This window comes from Neophocaena asiaeorientalis, unplaced genomic scaffold (genome assembly GCF_003031525.2).
Source record: "Neophocaena asiaeorientalis asiaeorientalis breed wild unplaced genomic scaffold, Neophocaena_asiaeorientalis_V1.1 scaffold478, whole genome shotgun sequence".
NCBI classification, from domain to species: Eukaryota; Metazoa; Chordata; class Mammalia; order Artiodactyla; family Phocoenidae; genus Neophocaena; species Neophocaena asiaeorientalis.
The window spans coordinates 4,130-23,231 of NW_020173200.1; the positions used below are offsets into that span (position 1 = coordinate 4,130).

A 19,102-nucleotide genomic window follows, 5' to 3' on the forward strand; every position below is an offset into this window, starting at 1 on the left:
TTGTTTTTTGTGTCTGTCCCCCAGTGGCTAAGGTTGGTTCAGTGGGTTGTGTAGGCTTCCTGGTGGAGGGGACTAGTGCCTGTGTTCTGGTGGATGAGGCTGGATGTTCTTTCTGGTGGGCAGGTCCACATCTGGTAGTGTGTCCTGGGGTGTCTGTGGCCTTATTATGATTTTAGGCAGCCTCTCTGCTAATGGGTGGGGCTGTGTTCCTGTCTTGCTAGTTGTAGAATAAAAGGCAGAAAACAAAGAAAGAAGAAGATAAAATAAAGTAAAATAAAATAATTAAAATAAAAAATAATTTTAAAAATTTTTGAGAAAAGTATTTTAAAAAAAGAAAGAAACAAAGAAGAGACCAACTGAACCAAAAAACAAGTCCACCAATGATAACAAGTGCTAAAAACTATACTAAAAACAAGCAAACAAAAATGGACAGACAGAACCCTAGGACAAATGGTAAAAGCAAAGCTATACAAAATCACACACAGAAGCATACCCATACACACTCACAAAATGAGAAAAAGGAGAAAAAGTATATATATTGTTGCTCCCAAAGTTCACCTCCTCAATTTGGGATGATTCGTTGTCTATTCAGGTATTCCACAGTTGCAGGGTACATCAAGTTGATTGTGGAGATTTAATCTGCTGCTCCTGAGGCTGCTGGGAGAGATTTCCCTTTCTCTTCTTTGTTCGCACAGCTCCTGGGGTTCAGCTTTGGATCTGAACCCGCCTCTGTGTGTAAGCTGCCTGAGGGTGTCTGTTCTTTGCTAAGACAGGACAGGGTTAAAGGAGCAGCTGATCTGGGGGCTCTGGCTCACTCAGGCCAGGGGGAGGGAGAGGTATGGAACGTGGGGTGAGTCTGCGGTGGCAGAGGCCGGCGTGACGTTGCACCAGCGTGAGGCGTGCCGTGTGTTCTCCCAGGGAAGTTGTCCCTGGATCACAGGACCCTGGCAGTGGTGGGTTGCACAGGTTCCCAGGAGGGGAGATGTGGAGAGTGACGTGTGCTCTCACACAGGCTTCTTGGTCGCGGCAGCAGCAGCCTTAGCGTCTCGTGCCCGTCTCTGGGGTCTGCGCTGACAGCCACAGCTCGCACCCGTCTCTGGAGCTCCTTTAAGCAGCTCTCTTAATCCCCTCTCCTCGCGCATCAGGAAACAAAGAGGCAAGAAAAAGTCTCTTGCCTCTTTGGCAGCTCCAGACTTTTCCCCAGACTCACTACCGGCTAGCTGTGGCGCACTAGCCCCTTCAGGCTGTGTTCACGTAACCAACCCCAGTCCTCTCCCTGGGATCCACTGAAGCTGAAGCCTCAGCTCCCAGCCCCCGCCCGTCCCGGCGGGTCAGCTGACAAGCCTCTCGGGATGGTGAGTGTTGGTCAGCACCAATCCTCTGTGCGGGAACCTCTCCCCTTTGCCCTCCGCACCCCTGTTGCTGCGCTCTCCTCCGTGGCTCCGAAGCTTCCCCCCTCTGCCACCCACAGTCTCCGCCCATGAAGGGGCTTCTAGTGTATGGAAACCTTTCCTCCTTCACAACTCTCTCCCACTGGTGCAGGTCCCATCCCTATTCTTTTGTTTCTGTTTCTTCTTTTTTCTTTTGCCCTACCCAGGTACGTGGGGGAGTTTCTTGCCTTTTGGGAGGTCTGAGGTCTTCTGCCAGCGTTCAGTAGGTGTTCTGTAGGAGTTGTTTCACATGTACATGTATTTCTGATGTATTTGTGGGGAGGAAGGTGATCTCCACGTCTTGCTCTTTTGCCATCTTGAAGCTCCCCTGTCAGGCAGATTCTTAACCATTGTGCCACCAGGGAAGTCCCCAATTCATACGTTAACCATTCTATATTTAGTCTTTTGGTGGATCCCCTTCAGATCATAACTGTATAGTTGACATAATTAAGTCTAAAGCTCATCTTTAAACAATACAAGAACCTCAGAATATTTAAACTACTCCTGAGTTAATAGGTGTTTGATAATTTAGTTCCATATTGTTATACTGCCAATTGATCACTTCTGTTAGTATAACTGGTTTATACAGTTATAGGCAATGGTTGATTAGTTTTACTCACATGTTAAACAATCTTTCTTCAGCAGTACTCTTTGCATCTCATTCTTACTTTCCAGTTCAATTATCTTTTATTTATTTATGGCCGCGCTGGGTCTTCATTGCTGCATGTGGGCTTTCTCTAGTTGAGTCGAGCGGGGGCTACTCTTCGTTGTGATGCATGGGCTTCTCATTGTGGTGGCTTCTCTTGTTGTGGAGCATGGGCTCTAGGTGTGTGGGCTTCATCAGTTGTGGCACATGGGCTCAGTAGTTGTGGCACACGGGCTTAGTTGCTCCCCAGCATGGGGGATCTTCCCGGACCAGGGATTGAACCCATGTCCCCTGCACTGGCAGGCGGATTGAAGTCCCCAGTTATCTTCTTCCTGAAATATACTATTCAATTGTTCTTTCAGCAGATATATTAGTATCTATTTGTATTAGTTTGCAGAAAATGTCTTGATTTTACATTCATTCTGAAATAATAGTATAAGTAGATATAAAATTCTAGGTGGACAACTATTTTTTCTTAGTTCTTTGAAGATATTATTCTGTTATCTTTTGGCTTGTACTGCTGCCGTCAAGAAATGTGCTGTCAGCTTAACTGTAATCCTTTTGAAGGTTCAGTCCACGTGGACATGGAAGCTGTGGATATGGAGGGCTGACTGTACTATGCCATTTTATACAAGGGAGTTGAGTATGTGTGGATTTTCATATTCAGGGGGTCCTCGAACCAGTCCCCCACAGGTGCAGAACCATCCCTCACAGAGGATGACTGTATTCTGTGTGATTACTTTGCTCAGATCTTTTCTTTTGACTTTAGTTATACCATGATGTTTTAAGGTATATATTTGTCTTTATTACACACTCTGGAAAATTCTGTCATTATCTTTTCAAATATTGACTTTTCTTTATTCTTTCTAATTAATCTTTCTAGAGTTCATGCTCAGCATATATTGGACCTTCTAATAGTATTCTCTTTGTCTTTTCTCTTTAATATATTTTCCATATCTTTATCTCTCTGTACTGCACTCTGGGGAAAGTCCTTACACGTGTCTTTCAATTCTTTCTTCTCTATCTAGGTCTAAATTGCTTATATGCCTACCTAAGATTTAAAAATTTTAATGGTTAAGTTTCATTTCTAGATAGTCAATTTGTTGTTTTTTCAACTTTGTCTTTAAAAAAATAGAGGTTTGTACTTTTCTCATCTTTAAATTCTTTCTTTTCATTCCTTACTCATTTTCAAATACTTAATTTATAATCTCTATCTGATATTTCTATTATCTGAAAGTGCTTGAGGTTAGAGTCTTAATGTTTGTTGTCTACTGAAGTCTCATCATGCAGGATTTGCTTTGTGAGTTTTGCGGGCTCTGTAATTATGAACTGAACTGAACTCATCTTCAGTGGTACTTCATTTTTGGGACTTCTATGACATCTGGGTTGAAAACAACCAAACGCTCTAGAGAGGTTTTGGGTTTGCTTCTGCCAAGCACTCAGAAATATCCCATACAATTTTGGAGTTCTGAAACAACACAGACACTATATCTGAACCCTGGACTTCCATGGGGAAAGACTGTCTTATCAGAAGAGATGACTCACTTCCTACCCCTACCCATGGCCCAGGCAGAGACTCTTCCTCATCAATGCAATAGTCTTTTCACTAAGGAGTAAACATTTGAGGGATCCAATCTGATTTTTTTATGTGGCAGTCCCAGGTACATTTTTCTGCCTTGCATGGGCCCAAGGCCTCAACTTCTATCCTACTGTGGTTGTTAAAAGACAAGGTCCTTGGAAAGTAAGACTCGCAAAGCCCCTTACGGCACCTGCAGGTTCAGTACACCTAACGCTCTGCTTTTCCTTCCTCATTTTGGCCTTGGAGTTATCTTACTTTCTAGTAAGGTCAGCAAAGCCTTTAAAAGAATACTTGTTGGCCCCTTACCCCCCATCATTTTTAGGTATTCTGCAGTGGAAGGGTTTCAAGTTGTCCAGTATACTGTATTCTGGGAACCAGGGTACTCTCAGGGTTTAGACTTAAATGGCAACATAGGCAACCCTAATTCAGTCCCCTTTACAGTAACTTTAACCTCATTAAAGATCAACTAAGAGCAGACTGATTGCTTCATCCCTCGAGAAATCAGCAAGACTGAATACAGGTTTTGGATCCCTGTTCCACCACTTACTAGTCATGCGAACTTGGGCAAGTTCCTTATTCAAATGTATTTGTTTCCTTAACTACTAAATCGAAATAATAATTCTTGCTTCATAAAGTTAACTGTGGGTATTTAAATGAGATAGCGTAGATAAACTCCAAACATACTGTAGGCACTCAAAAAATAGTCTCCTTCCTTTTTCTCTCTGTTTAGAATATGGACCTTATGGAACTGCATGATCTATAATAAGAATAGCTCCTTTAGATTTATACTACATTTTATATGTTTTACTAATAAAAAAAATGTTTAACTTCTTAAAACCCTATGAGGTAGACAGAATCCCACTTAACAGATGAGGTCAAAACTTACTATTGGCAGAGCTAGGACCCAAAACGCAGAAATCCTAATTTACCAGTCTAATATTTCTCTGGGGATAATTGTGGCTTTTTAAGGTACTTAAAAAATCCTTCTGCTGAACTAGTTTCTGAGAAGGCATCCTCAGGCCACATATATAATGTAGACATCAGAGGCTCAGTAATTGAAAGAATGTAAGCATTTGACCTTAAGCAATTTGGAGCTGGTGATAGCTGAGGGACACTGTACCTTGTGGAAAATCCTGATGGGAGCCATCTCTGCTCCATTTAGCGTCTTCAAAAGGAACATGGGCCAAGAGGAAGCATTCAGCCGAAATCCTGCAGCAAACATAATGGGCAACAGATAAAAAATATGTCTCAAAGGGAATTGCTGAATCAAGTTTTCCCTTTGGAATCCAGCTACGCCTGCCACAACCTATGCTGTGATAGTTATAGGATCACAGATGGTTAGGGAAGGACTTAAAGGTTAAGTAGAAGAAATGCCTCATTAGACAGATGAGGAAATGAGGCATATAAGAGGGAATGTAACTTGCCCAAGGTAATGTTGCAAAGTAAGTAGTGGAGTAAAGTCCCCAACCAAGTTTCCTGAAGCCAAAACAAGTATTACACAACAAATATCATGCCTAAAAAGCTTCCCTGAAAAATACAAAATAGATTTGTGATAGGAATAACAAACACTTAGAAATGATCTAGACCATAGAGTGTGAACAGGGATATAATAATCTCTTAAGAAGAAACCAGATATGTCTGATAAATCCAAAATACAAGTAAATCTTTTTGGTTTATCTCAATGTAAACACACTCTCACTTTCTCTTTCTCGCTCTCTCTCTTTCCCTCTCTCTCTCTCACACACACACATACACAGAGTACAAAACACTTTCTGATATTCATTTTTACTTAACGAAGGATCAGGCACTGATGAAAATGGAAGGGATCATCTTATCAAAAAAACCTCGTTTTCCAAAAGAGTGAAAAGAAGCCTAGGGATGTTAATTGTCCATTGTCATTCTGCAATGACAAGTCAATAAGAATATACCATTTAATTAACAAACTGTAAAAATAAGATCATTATCATAGTTAAGTCTTCCAATTAGAGCTCCAAGTGCTTCCTTCAACTTGGCTTCAACCCTCTGTCCTGAGATACCAAAATCTAGTGCTTTCTGATAGTCTCCCAATCTACCTCAGCTTTCCCATTCCTGACAAAGAACAGATAGGCTGAACCAAAGCTGCAGAGAAACAGCAACAACAGTATCTGATATTACTGAGTACGTCACTGTGTGCTAGATACTGTGCCAGGCACCTTCTACCAACTATCTAATTTAATCCTCAAGACAACCCAGTAGGGGAGAAATTATCTTCATTTTATAGATGAGGAAAGAAGTATAAAGTAAACTGCTTGAGATTTCAAAGTGAGCAAATGACAAAGACAGGACTGAAATCCAGGCAATCTGACTGTTGAGCCCACACTCTTTACTACACTAAATTATCAATGTGCATGTGAAATGAAAAAGGAAGAACCAGCTTTTGGGATAAAGTATTAGTTAAGAACTATAATTAAATTAAAGGGGAGGATGTGAGAAGAGAGAAGAAAATGTAAATAAGAGAGGTGCCACCCCCACATGATTTAAACTTTTAGTCTCAAAGCTGGCTAGCCTACCAAGTGAGGTTTCCCAGGGTCAGGAGACTTCTTGGGATAGCTCATTCATAAACAATGGAGATAGCAATTCACACAGGCCTGTCAAACTGCTACCACTTCTTTTTTGCTTGCCTAGCTCTTTTTCCTTCTGTAAAAAAACCCCAAAAGACAAAAAAACTCTAATTTTATGTGATTTGGTGGGGATGTCTACACTGGGCTCTACCTACCTGGCCATGGAATGCAAAATAATGCTATTTAAAAGCATCAGATTCCCCTAGACCAAAAGTGTATATGTATGTCCCAAGTTGGATCAACTGTTTTCTGATATGATGTGCATGTTGGAGAGAGCTTTTCTTTCTCTGAGATCATGGTTATAAGTAAGTTTGTAGATATGGCACTGCTAAAATGGAGAACATAACTGAGAATAAGGCCAATGTAGAGCAGGAGATGGAGACATGAGAGTGTTTAAAACCCTGTGTCCAGACACACTCAGCACCAGGTCTTGGGCTTCGCAGTTACATGAGTCACTAATTCCTGCCTCCTCCTATTGCCCTCCTCTAACCTGGTCTGGGTTGGGGTTTTACACTCCAAAAGAGTCTTGACTACTACTCTTCCTTTGACCACGGTACAAACAAACAGACAAACAAATTTCTCCAGAAATTCAGGTCTGGTTTGTGTGTGAGTAAAACAACTCTCTTTAGGTCAGGGAAGGGTTGAAGCAAGCCAAACCTAGTGCAGATTTGCCATGAATGATTCACTACACCTACAGATAAGGCAAAGCTGCTCTAGAGAAATGCTCCCTACACCTTCGTATAAGAGGAGAGTGGGGAGGAGTGACTGCACAATTAGAAAATTCTGATTCATGCCCTCAGTTCCCAACAACGAGAGTGCCTCACCATGTAATTCCCAATTCAATTCTTTAGAAGTGGGTTACTGAAAGGCTTCTATCTCATCTGGTACTTGAGGGAAAAAGAAATCCTCTCAGCTCTGGAAACCCTTATAATAATATTATAATAGTTAATATGTATTCAATGCTTATCATGTATTAAATACTTTACAGGCGCTTTCTCACAGGATATTTCAAATAATGCCATGAGGTGTGCACTACCATTACCCCTAGTTTGCAGATGATGAAAGAGAAACTCAGAAGAAGTAGCTTGTCCAAGGTAGTAAGTGGTAGAAACAGATTCCACTACATGACAGTCTTACTCCAAACCTCATGGTTCTTAACTACGTTTCACTATCTCCTAGCAAGTTTCTTCAAGAGTAGAAGGGCAAAGTAGAAATGCTGTCAACCCAAGGAATTACTGAGTACCTTATTCCCCTACCAAATTCAGATGTATTCACAATCTGTCTTGGGGAGTCATAAGATAGAATGTTTAAACACTGAAAGGGATTTCAGAGGCCATATAGTATGAAGGTTTTATATTGTAGATGACAAAACTGAAGTCCAGAGAGGCTAAGAAACTTGTTCATGATCACGTAAGTTGTTCCTGTAGTCAGGCTGGAGCCCCAGGACTTTCCATCTGATTCTCTTTCACTATGCTATGCTGCCGCCATAAGGAAACATTTATTACGCTCATATTATTTGCCAGCCTCCATGAGCTAAGCACTTTTAAGTGGGTTATCTCATTTAATCACTTCTACGACTCTGTGAATTTGATAAGAGAAAAGTAGCACTGGTTTTGGAGCCAGGCTCCCTAGATTCAAATCTAGCTCTGCTACTTACCTGGTGTGTGATGTTTAGCAAATTATAAGACCTCTCTCTGGCTTTCATTTCCTCAACAATAAAATGGGTAAGAATAGTAACTACTTCAATGGGTTGTTCTAAGGGTTAAAATAGGTTAATACATGCGAAGCACTTAAAACGATGCCTGGTATATGGTAAGTGTTAAATGAATGCTGGCTTTTATTTTGATTATTATAGATGAAAAGACTGAGATTAGAGAAATTAAGTAAAATATCCAAGGTCGCTAAGCTAGTAAATAGCAGAGGCAGGATTTAAACCGAATTCCTCTGTCTCCAGAGCCTTCATTATTAATCAGCACATTAATGTCTTCAAATATTTAATCACTCAGTTCTACCATGCTGTCTCTCTTGGTAAAAGAACTGGAGTTGTAAATTTGTGCAAAAAGGAAGAGAAGAGTTAAAACAATAATTTGAGGGTCTCCTCAAATTAAACAATGGCTTGCAAGGAAAAGGCCAGGTGGGTAAGAAATCCTAACCTCTAGAGTGGGAGTACCTCAGTGTCTGGCCACTGGTTCTCTTCTTGGTCCCCACTTTTTTCCCATTAACGATGACTGCCAATTTATATCTCTAACCCAAACCTCTGTCCTGAGTTTCATGCTCATATTTTCAACTGCCTCATTCTATAACTCTACTTGGATGCCAAGAGATCTCAAAATGAGGAAATCTAAAACAGAACTCTTGACTTTACTACCCCCTTTCCTCCAGTCATCTCATCTCAGTTAATGGAACCACTTATTTAAACCCAAGTGCTGAGACCAAAAAGCCTAGAAGTCACTCTTGGTTCCTCCCTTTCTATTGTCTCTCAAATACAATTAATCAGCAAGTGTTGATGGTTCTTACATCTAATATACCCTAAACCGAACCGTTCCTTACCATTCTGTATTTCTGCCCACTAACACCCTAATCTAAGTGACAGCCAAACTTTGCCCAGACTACTAAAACAGCCTTCTAACCCTTCTCTCTGCTTCTACTTTTGCCTCCCTACTGTCTATTCTCCACACAGCAACCAGAATGATATGGTTATGTTTTTAAAACTATAAATCAGATCACATCACTCTTATGCTTACATCCTATAACACAAAATAAATCTGAAGTCTTTATGTATTTAACAAAACTTACATGATACGGAACTTGCTTACTTCTTATAACTCATCTCCTGCCACACCCCTGCCTTTCATTCACTGGTCTTTCTGTTTCCCAAGCACACCAAGCTGTGTCCCTCTGCCTCAAACACCCTTCACTTTTCTCAAACCTTTGATAGTTCTTTGCTGAAATATCACCTCCTCAGAGAGGCATTCCTAGACTACCCTACCTAAAATAGCCTCCTAGATCCTGCTCCCTTCTTATTATCCTTACCTGTTATCACTGCCTAAATTTTCTTTCTTTTTTCCATGTAATGTGTATGTCTTTTCCAACCAGAATATGAGCTCCATGAGAGTTTTACTGAACAAAGGAAAAATCTCCACTTATGAAATGGGTGTCAGGAATTGATAAATGCTTTATCATGTTACCCCATTTAATCCTCAACCACGTGTGGCAAAGTTTATTAATGATGTGGCAGGTGAGGCAACTGAAACTCACGGTTAAAAGTCAAGATAAAGCAACTTACCATTGGCCACACAACTAAACTAGTAAGTGCCTGGGCTAATATTATAAAACCAGGTCTCCAATTCTAAACCCAGGCATGCTGCAAGTGTTCTGTGCTTAGCTAAGATTTCTTTTTAAAATATTTGTAAACAACGAGTCACAAAGATCTTTCATATGTTCCTAAGACTGTGGGACTACTGAATAGGTTAGGGTTCGTTTGTTTGAACTAACAGTGGTCTGAGCAAGCTCTGAACTTCAATGTAGATCAGCAGGTCTAGAATCTAATCATAGTTCATGCCCTCTGGTGGCAGGTAACAGAACAGCACTCATACCAGGAAGCACATGAATGGGCCCTACTCCTTACCCCGCCATTGTCCTATATAGTAATTCCAAGCTTTATGACGTTATTAGACTCTATGGCTGTCAAGATGATTCCCAAATCATTCTCTCCTCCCAGAGGAGCTTTACATACATGTACACATATAAATACATGTACAGAAACATGCCACCAATTCACTGTACAACTTTGGACAACTAACTTCCCTTTCCCTGTTTCTGTATTTGTCAGATGATGACACTGAACTAAAGCAGTGCTTCCAAACTGAGGTTGGGTGGGTTATCTAAATGTTACCCCAAGAGGGACAGAAACAAGAACTGGAAGAGAGGTGCTGAACAAACTGTCTTCCCTGAGGAAGAAGTGTATGTTCAGTCAGGTTGTATTTGGGAAGGACTGCTAGAATCCCTTTTGCTTCGGCCAGGATGCTGTCACCACTTCAATGCTCCGCTCTTATATACACACTCAAACACAAGCTAATTCAGATTTATTTCACTGGGGGTGGGGTTATGACTAGTCTTGAGATAGGTGTACGTATAGATGGGTCTGGCATTACTCAATGTCAGGGGCCTTGCAGAGAAGAGAGTTTGGTGAATCTTTTTAAAATTACCTGTGTAAAATGAGTATTTAAGATACCATAGTTAAAGTTACTTCTCTCTAAAATTTCATCCCCCCTCCCAAATTTTTATAAACAGAGTTTAAATTTCCATAACCATAAATGAGATACGCATCTTTTAAAATCCCCCTTTTTACTGACAGGCCCTGGAAGCTATTTAGCATAAGAGAAGACTGATCAGTGTCAGGAACATAAGAGGGTTCCTTTCAAGTCAATGTCCCACATAGACATCAGAGCACGTGACTAAGTTTGCTGAGTAGGCAGTTTATACTGGGATCCTGACACACTTGACTAGAGGCCTCACCAGAGGCCAGCTTTGCTCTAGCCTAGGGACTCTCAAACTTGGACACTGAAATCACCTGGGGAGCATTAAAGAATACATCATCCCACTCCCAGAAATTCAGATTTAATTGATCTGAGGTAAGGCCTAGGCACTGAAATTTTTGAGAGCTCTCTAGGTGATTCTAACTGGCAGCCATATTTGAGAATTAGTGATCCAGACAGCCCTGTTTAGAAGAAATAACCTCAGTCTAAGTATAGAATGGACCGGTAAAACAAGGGGATGTGAGGAAAAGGTTGACATCACCTGAGAATCATTCTACCTTTTCACCTTTTTTCTGGAGGACTCTGCAAAGTAGTAACCAATGTTCCTATGTGAACAGAACACACACACATACACACACACACAAACCACACAAGATTTTAATGGAGAAGAATGCTCTTTGGAGCAATGCTTCCCAAATACAGACCAACTGTGTTAGAGTCTCGGGAGAGCCATTTTACCATGCAGAATCCCAAGCCCCATTACCTAGAAATTCTGATTCAGCAACTCTGGGGAGAAGTCCAGAGGAGGCCTGGGGAACATGAACACACACACATATATATGTATAATCATATACATAAATTATTTAAAACTTTTTATCTTGAAAAAGTTTAAACCCAGAGAAAAGTAGCAAAAAACAATACAAGAGCAAACTATGTACCCTTCACCTAAATTCAGCAACTAGTAACACTTCACCACAATTGCTTTCCATCTGTCTACACACACTTTTTCCTCTGAACTTTGTGAAAGTTAGAGACATCATGATATAGACTTCACCTCTACATACGTCAAGATATTTGTCCTCAGAACAAGGACATTCTCCTTTAGAACTGCAATATTATCATATCCAATACATTTAATTAAAAATATCTTCAGCTGTCCCCAAATCTTTATAGGTGTTTAATTTTTAAAATACATCACGGATGACATATTGCATTTGGTTGTCAAGTTTCTTTAGTCTCCTTTCATCTAGGATAGTCCAGTTGCCTTTTGTTTTTCATGAAATTGTTACTTTTGAGGAGTCTGGCCTGTTTTATAGAATGTCCCACAATTTGGATGTTTTCTGATTGTTTCCTTATGATTACATTCATGCTAAACAGTTTTGACAAAGATACTACACAAGGGATGTTGAGTACTTCTCATTTCATTGCTTCAAGCAGTACATAATGTCAGTGTGTCTAATTATTAATGATACTGAATTTGATCACTTATTAAGAAATGACTGACAGATTTCTTCATTGTAATTTCCCCTTGTAATTAATAGATAATCAGTGGGGAGAAACTTTGAGACTGTGTGAATATCTTATTCTCCAATAAGCTTTTTTTTTTTTTTCTTTGTTTTAGCATTCATTGATTATCTTGGTCTGAATCCATTTAAATGGTGGTTGCCGAAATGATAATTTTCTATCATTCTTTATATTTGTTAGCTGATATTCTGTAAAGAAGAACTTTCTCTGCAACTTTAATTTTTTTTTTTCCTGTGTATCACTAGGGACCCATGAGGCTATTATTATTGTTCTTCTATTTTTATTATTCTCTTTGATGGTCATATTTTTCCAATTTTGGCTAGTCAGAGTCCCTTTAAACTGGCTCCTGTATCCCTCTGATATGCACCCATCAATCTTTGAGACTTCTTTGCTTTCTGGCATAATAAGATCTTCCAGACTCACCTTACATTTTCTCTGTTGCTCAGTCTTGGAATCAGCCATTGCTCCAAGGAGCCATGATTCCTTTCAGCGGAGAACGGGATTTAGAAATCAAATCAAGATGCTCCTATTGCTACTGAGGAGTCACTGTTTCCAGGCCTTTTCAATAGAGCTTGGAATATATACATATATATACATACATATACATATACATGTATTACCTTAGAATATATATACATATATATTCTAAGTCAATAAGTATTATATTAATATATATTTATGTATATTTTAATACATATTAATATATACTTATAGACCTATTTTAAGTTAAGAGTTCATAACATACCTCCAATTCAAATCCTACACTGCAAGGGTTCTTCTTCATCTTTTCCATTCCATACTTGTATCTTATTTACTCATTTGCTCTATCTTCGATACATGCAAAATAGTTTCAGATTATTAGGGCAAAACCACTAACATTATTAAGAAAAAGTCAGAATTTCTTTGCAGTTCCATTTTCCTTTGAAATATGTCCCATTGCGGGTGTACTGTGAAGGTTCTGTGTTCAAGTTGTTTGAACTCTTTTTTCAATGTGGTTATGATATCCATTTGATACAGAGTTCAGTTTGTTTCTGTTTATAGTCAATTTTAGGATATGGCTTGTTCATCTTTTTGTTTTTGGTTTAATTTTATGTATTAAGTAAGACATTTATATAATTCAAAAGTCAAAAGAATATAAAAGGGTATTTTTAGAGAAGTCTCACTCTCATTTCTATGCTTTCCACCCTATTCCCAGACACTCCCAATAGGGAACCTTTTCATTATTTTCTGGTTTTCACAGTTCTGTGTTTCTTTTTATAAAACTAAGTATACAAAATATATGTAAGTTCATGTACATTATATATATGTGCATGTGTGTGTATACACGTATATTTCCCCTTCTTTCTCAAAAGTAAATGGCATTAAGTACATTCACATCAATGTGTAACCATTACCACCATCCATCTCCAGAACTTTTTCATCTTCCCCAAATGAAACTCTGCCCATTAAACAGTAACTCCCCATTCCCCTCTCCCCTTTCCCAGCTCCTTGCAACCGCCATTCTATTTTCTGTCGCTATGAATTTGCCTATATTCGGTACCTTGCATAAGTGGAATCATACAGCATTTGTCATTTTGTGCCTGGCTTATTTCATTTATAATAGCATAATATCTTTAAGATTCATCCACATTGTAGCATGTGTCAGAATCTCCTTACTTTTTAAAGCTGAATAATATTCCACTGTGTGTATATACCACATTTTATTTATCCATTCTTCTGTCAATGGACACTTGGGTTGTTTTGACCTTCTGGATATTGTGAATAATGCTGCTAAATATAGGTGTCCCAATATCTCCTTCAGTCCCTGCTTTCTATTCTTTTGCCTATCTACCCCAAAGTGGAATTGCTAGATCACATGTAATTCCGTTTTTAACTTCTTTGAGGAAACATATTGTTTTCCTTAGTGGCTGTACCATTTTACATTCCCAATACACAATACACATGGTTCCAATTTCTCCACATCCTCACCAACCCTTGCTACTTTCTATTTATTTGATAATAGCCATCCTAATGGGTGTGAAGTATTACCTCATTGTGTTTTTGATTTGTATTTCCCTAAATGATTACTGATGCTGAGCATTTTTTCATGTGCTTATTGGCCACGTGTATATCTTCTTTAGAGAAATGTCTATTCAAGTCCTTTGCCTATTTTTTAATCAGGTTGTTTATTTGCTGTTGTTCAACTGAAGGAGTTTAAAAAAATATATTCTGGATATTAACCCCTTACCAGATATATGATTCGCAAATATTTTCTCCCATTCCATAAGTTCCCTTTTCACTCCGTTAAAAGTGTCCTTTGATAAACAAAATTTTAAATTTTGATGCAGTCAAATTTAACTATTTTTTTTGTTGTTGCCTGTGCTTTTGGTGTCGTATCCAAAAATCACTGCCAATTCCAACATCATGAAGCTTTTCCCCTATGTTTTCTTCTAAGAGTTTTACCTCCTACATTTAGGTTGTTGATCCATTTTGAGTTAGTTATTGTATAATGGTATAAGGTAAAGGTCCAACTTCATTCTTTTGCATGTGGATATCCAGTTTTCTCAATACTATTTGTTGAATCGGACATGTGATTTTGAAAAAATAATAGCTTTAGTGAGATGTAACTCAATTTATGTTTTTAAATATCCGATTCAGTGGTTTTTAGAGTTATGAAACATCATTCTATCTAATTTTAGAACATTTTCATCACTCCTCCAAAAAGAAAACCCGTATCTATTAGCTGCCACCCCCCACTGTCCCTTCAACCCAATCCCTGGAAACCACTAACCTACTCTCTGCCCTTTTGGATTTTCCTATTTTCTCCCATCGTGTGGGCTGTCTTTTCACTTCCTTGATAGTGTCTTTGGAAGCACAAAAGCTTTTAATTTTGAAGCCCATCTATCTAGTTTTTCTTCTGCTGTTTGTGCTTTCGGTGCCATATCTAAGAAACCACTGCCTAATCCAAGGTCGTGAAGATTTACTCCCATGTTTTCTTCTAAGAGTTTTATAGTCTTAGCTCTTACATTTAGGTCTATTATCCACTTGGAGTCAATTTTTGTATATGGTGTGGAGGTGGGGTCCAACTTCATTCTTTTGTGTGTAGATATCCAGTTGTCCCTGTGCCAGCTGTTGAAAACCCCTACTGACTTATCTTGGCACCCTTGTTGAAAACCAACCGAGCATAAATGTATGGGTTTATTTCTGGACTCTCAAATCTAATCCTCTTATCTATAAGTCTATGTTCAATTTATGCCAGTACCACAATGTCTTGAGTACTGTTGCTTTGTAGTAAGTTTTGAAATCGAGAAATGTGAGTCCTCAGTAGTGTGCTGATTTTTGCTGAAGTTCATATGACTTTCTTCCTTAGCTATTTTAATATGGTGAAGTCCATTAATGATATCTCTGAAGTTAAATATTCTTTTCATTCCCAGAAAAAAAACACTACTTTGTCTTGATGAATTATTGCTGTAAATATGTTGAACTCTAATTCCTAATATTTTATTTAGGTGTTTTGTAATAATATTCACACGAGGCTGTGTGTGTGTGTGTGTGCACGTGTGTGTGTGTTTAAATCAGGTTTAAGTATCCAAGTTCTACCTGCTTCATAAAAGAATTTGGATATTTTCCTTTTTCTATGATCTAGAAGTGCACTGTCTAGTACGGTAGCCACCAACCACATTGGTTTTTAACTTTAAATTATAATTAAAATAAAATATTCAATTCTTCAGTTGCGGTAGACACATTTCAAGTGCTCTACAGACACATGTGGTTGGTGACTACCATACTGGACAGCAAAGACATAAAACATTTCCATCATCACAGAAAGTTCTGTTGGGTATCACTGACGTACAACAACTTAAGTAGCATTGAGATTATCTGGTCTTCAAGGTTTTGTAGGATATCCCTCTAAAATAATCTGCATGCAGTACTTTGATGTAAGTGCTTTGAAAACATATGTGATGCTCCTAGGGTCAATTTTGACAAACAGTATTTTCTTATTTCATCTAGCTTTCCTAGTTTACATAGGGCTATTCCCCGCCTTTGTCATTTCTACTTTTGTATATCTGTGCTTATTCTTTTTTTTTCTTTATTAGGCTAACTAGTGGTTTGTTATTTTGTTGAGGTTTCCTCCAAAGACACAGTATTTTGATTTACTGCTTTTCTATTTTCTACCACATTAATCTCTTTCTATCTTTATTTTTTCTTCTACTTAGTTCTCCCTTGTATTTGCTTTGGAGTGTAACTTTTTCTAGCTGTTTTAATTGGGAATTTAAATTCGTAATATTTATCCTTTCATTTTTCTTTATGTCAGGTATTTAAGGCTATAAATTTTCTTCCAACCACTGCTTTAATTATATCTCAAAATTCTGATGTGATGTTTATTATCATTATGTTTTAGGAATTTTAAAATTTTGGTTTATATTTCCATTTTTCAAACAAAAGTTGTTTAAAGAGTTTTAAATTTCAACGTGGAAGGGCATTTACCAGGGTATAAAGTTTGATATGCATACATATATACACACACACACACATATGATCTATCTTATTCATTAAAGTCTTCAACCCTTTACTTTTTTTGTCCTCTTGGCCTGTCTTGTCTTGAGAGAGGTGTGTTAATTCTCCTACTAATGTGTTTGTCTATGTCTCCTTGCATCTACCATAATTTCTATTTTTATTAATTCTACTATGTCTAATAACAGAATTGTAACCTCTGCTATTATATTGTTTGAAGTTCCTTCATATATCCTTGATCATCCTTTTATTTTTAGCTGTTCTGACTCACTTTACTTTAGGTATGTCTCCTGTACAGAGTATAAAGTTGGGTTTGACTTTGAGCACCAATCTGAAATATTTTTCTTTTAATAGGTGAGTTTAAACCATTTACATTTATTAATATAAATTACACATTTGGCCTCAACTCTGTCGCATTATGCTTTATTTACTGCGTTCTCCATATTAGTTCATCTCTTTGTGTCATCTGTTTCTTGATCTTTTTGTTCCTTTGGTATTTAGGAAGTTCTGGAATTTTGTTTTAGTAGTTACCTTTATACTAACATATGTTATAATGTCCTTAATTCCCTTATTTCCTCACTTAGGCTTCTACTATTTGGTCTATCAGTTTTAAGTGATACCCGGGACCCCATCTACAGATACGACAGGAGGAAAGGGGCTTGCTTTCTGGCTGCATCGTGTTGGCTTGGCAGGCTCCTGCAGCACCCCATCTTCCCTATGGCCCAGGTCCGGGAGCACAGGGCAGCCCGTAGCAGCACCACCCTCCCCATCTTAAGTGGTTCTGTACAAGAGTTTCTCCAGAGACACACCTCTCCATGAACAGCTTTCTCAGCACCCTGGAGGACAGAGTTCTAGCAAGTTCCACTGCTGTGGCACCACAGTGATTTCTCTCATCCAGTGAGCCACAGCTGTGCCCCCTCCAACAAGGTCTACATCTCAGCCCTGAGATGGGGGAAGGGAGGCTCTTCCTTGGGCCCTCTATCTCTGCCCCAGTGTTGTGGCTTCTCCTTATGTCTGCTCTTCTTATATTCTTTAGAGTTCTCTTGCCTTTTGACTAGCCAATCCTTCACTCCAATCCTCTGTTACAGTTAACATGCATATTAAACTTTCTGTGCTTAAACTGCTGTGTGGGTTCTCTTTCTTTACTGGACCCAGACTGATACCATACTATTCTACTCTTGTCCTTACCTTTGTTTTTGTCTTAGATTGATCACCTGTTGTTTGGATGGAGCTCTTTCCATAATTGATTCCTTAGGAAGGGCTTGGGGTCACAGTATTTCCTGAGTTCTTGCATGCTGAAAACTCTTTCAGTATAATCTCAGGACTTGAAAAAACAGCTTGTCTAGATATAAAACCTGTCTTTTTATTTTCTTTCCTTGAATTTCTTAAAAATGCTGCTCCACTTAGTCTTGCTTTGTATTTTGCTGTTGAGAAGTATGATGCAAACCTGACTTTCTTTCCCTTGTGAGTAATTTGGCCTTGTTGCTGGAGGCTTAGATGAATTTTTCTTTATTCTTAGAGTATAATAGTTGTACTAGAATATGTCTTAGAGTTGACCAATCTAGATCAATTTTTCCAGGAATAAGGTAGGCCCTTTCAATATGAAGGTTTAGGTGTTCCTTAATTTTTGGAAAATTTTCTTATATTACAATTTTAAGTATTAATTCTGTTTATCTTCTTCAGGGACTCCAAATATATATGTACACATACATATACACATTGGATCTTTGTTATGTTCTATACCTAACAGTTCCTTTCTGATACTTTTAAACCTTCTCTAATATTTATTTTTATTTCTCTTCTCAATGTCCCTTATTATATTTCTAGTTGAATCTATTGTCCCAGTGGGTACCCTGGAATTGAGTCTTCAACTGAGATTATTTTTCTTTCAATTTTTTTCTTGAGTTTGAACAATTCTATTTTCACATCTTCCTGTCTATTGTGCATTTCTAGTCTGACTTAGAATTTTTGATTCAAGGTATTTTTTCATATCTGTCAATACTTATTTGAGATGGGTTATTGTACAACAGTTTTCCTCTGGCTACTCACTGATTTTGGCTGTAGAATTTTCAATAGTTAAAATGGTTTTATCCTCTACTTCTGTTTTTCTTCACGTAGAAGCTTTTTATAGATGTTGACTGCTGTTTCCTAATCCTTTGAAATGTCTTATATTTTCCTGGGCTTGCAAAAAACAGGATGTTCCATTTTGGCAGGGATCTTGGGTCATGAGTTTTCTGTTGGCATAGTGAAATGCAGTTTCTTTAGTAGATGAGCCTATTTGGGATGGGATGGGAAGGTTTGTATGTCTTTTGATTTTATGATTCTCTTTTGTTCCTGCATAACTCTAAATCACTACCCATGGTTTCCTTCTTTTCCTTCAATATTATAGCTACCTCTCCCACAAAGGTAGTTGTCTTCCCAAGACTGCTATCTCTTGTCCCTCACTCTTTTAATTCACTCTCTTTCTTCTGATTCTCCAGTAGCCAAGGCTCTAATCAAGTAGCTCTTAGCTCTCTTTCAGTATTTCCCACTCTGGATGGGACTGTCTTTTTCTGGGGGTGATTTTGGCT

General features: G+C 38.5%; 1 protein-coding gene across 1 annotated transcript in view; it reads right to left on the minus strand.

Moving 5' to 3' along the window:
• Nucleotides 1–2,373: 2,373 nt before the first annotated feature.
• The window catches only part of LOC112399545 (polycomb protein SCMH1-like), a gene marked incomplete at its 3' end in the record, with an annotated part of 97,389 nt that continues 80,660 nt past the window's right edge, over nt 2,374–19,102 (minus strand). The window contains exons 7-8 of the mRNA XM_024744767.1: nt 4,776–4,864; nt 2,374–2,408 (exon numbers count right to left, since the gene is read on the minus strand). Of these exons, the coding sequence (XP_024600535.1) occupies nt 2,374–2,408; nt 4,776–4,864 (124 nt within the window). The remainder of the gene's footprint in view (nt 2,409–4,775; nt 4,865–19,102) is intronic.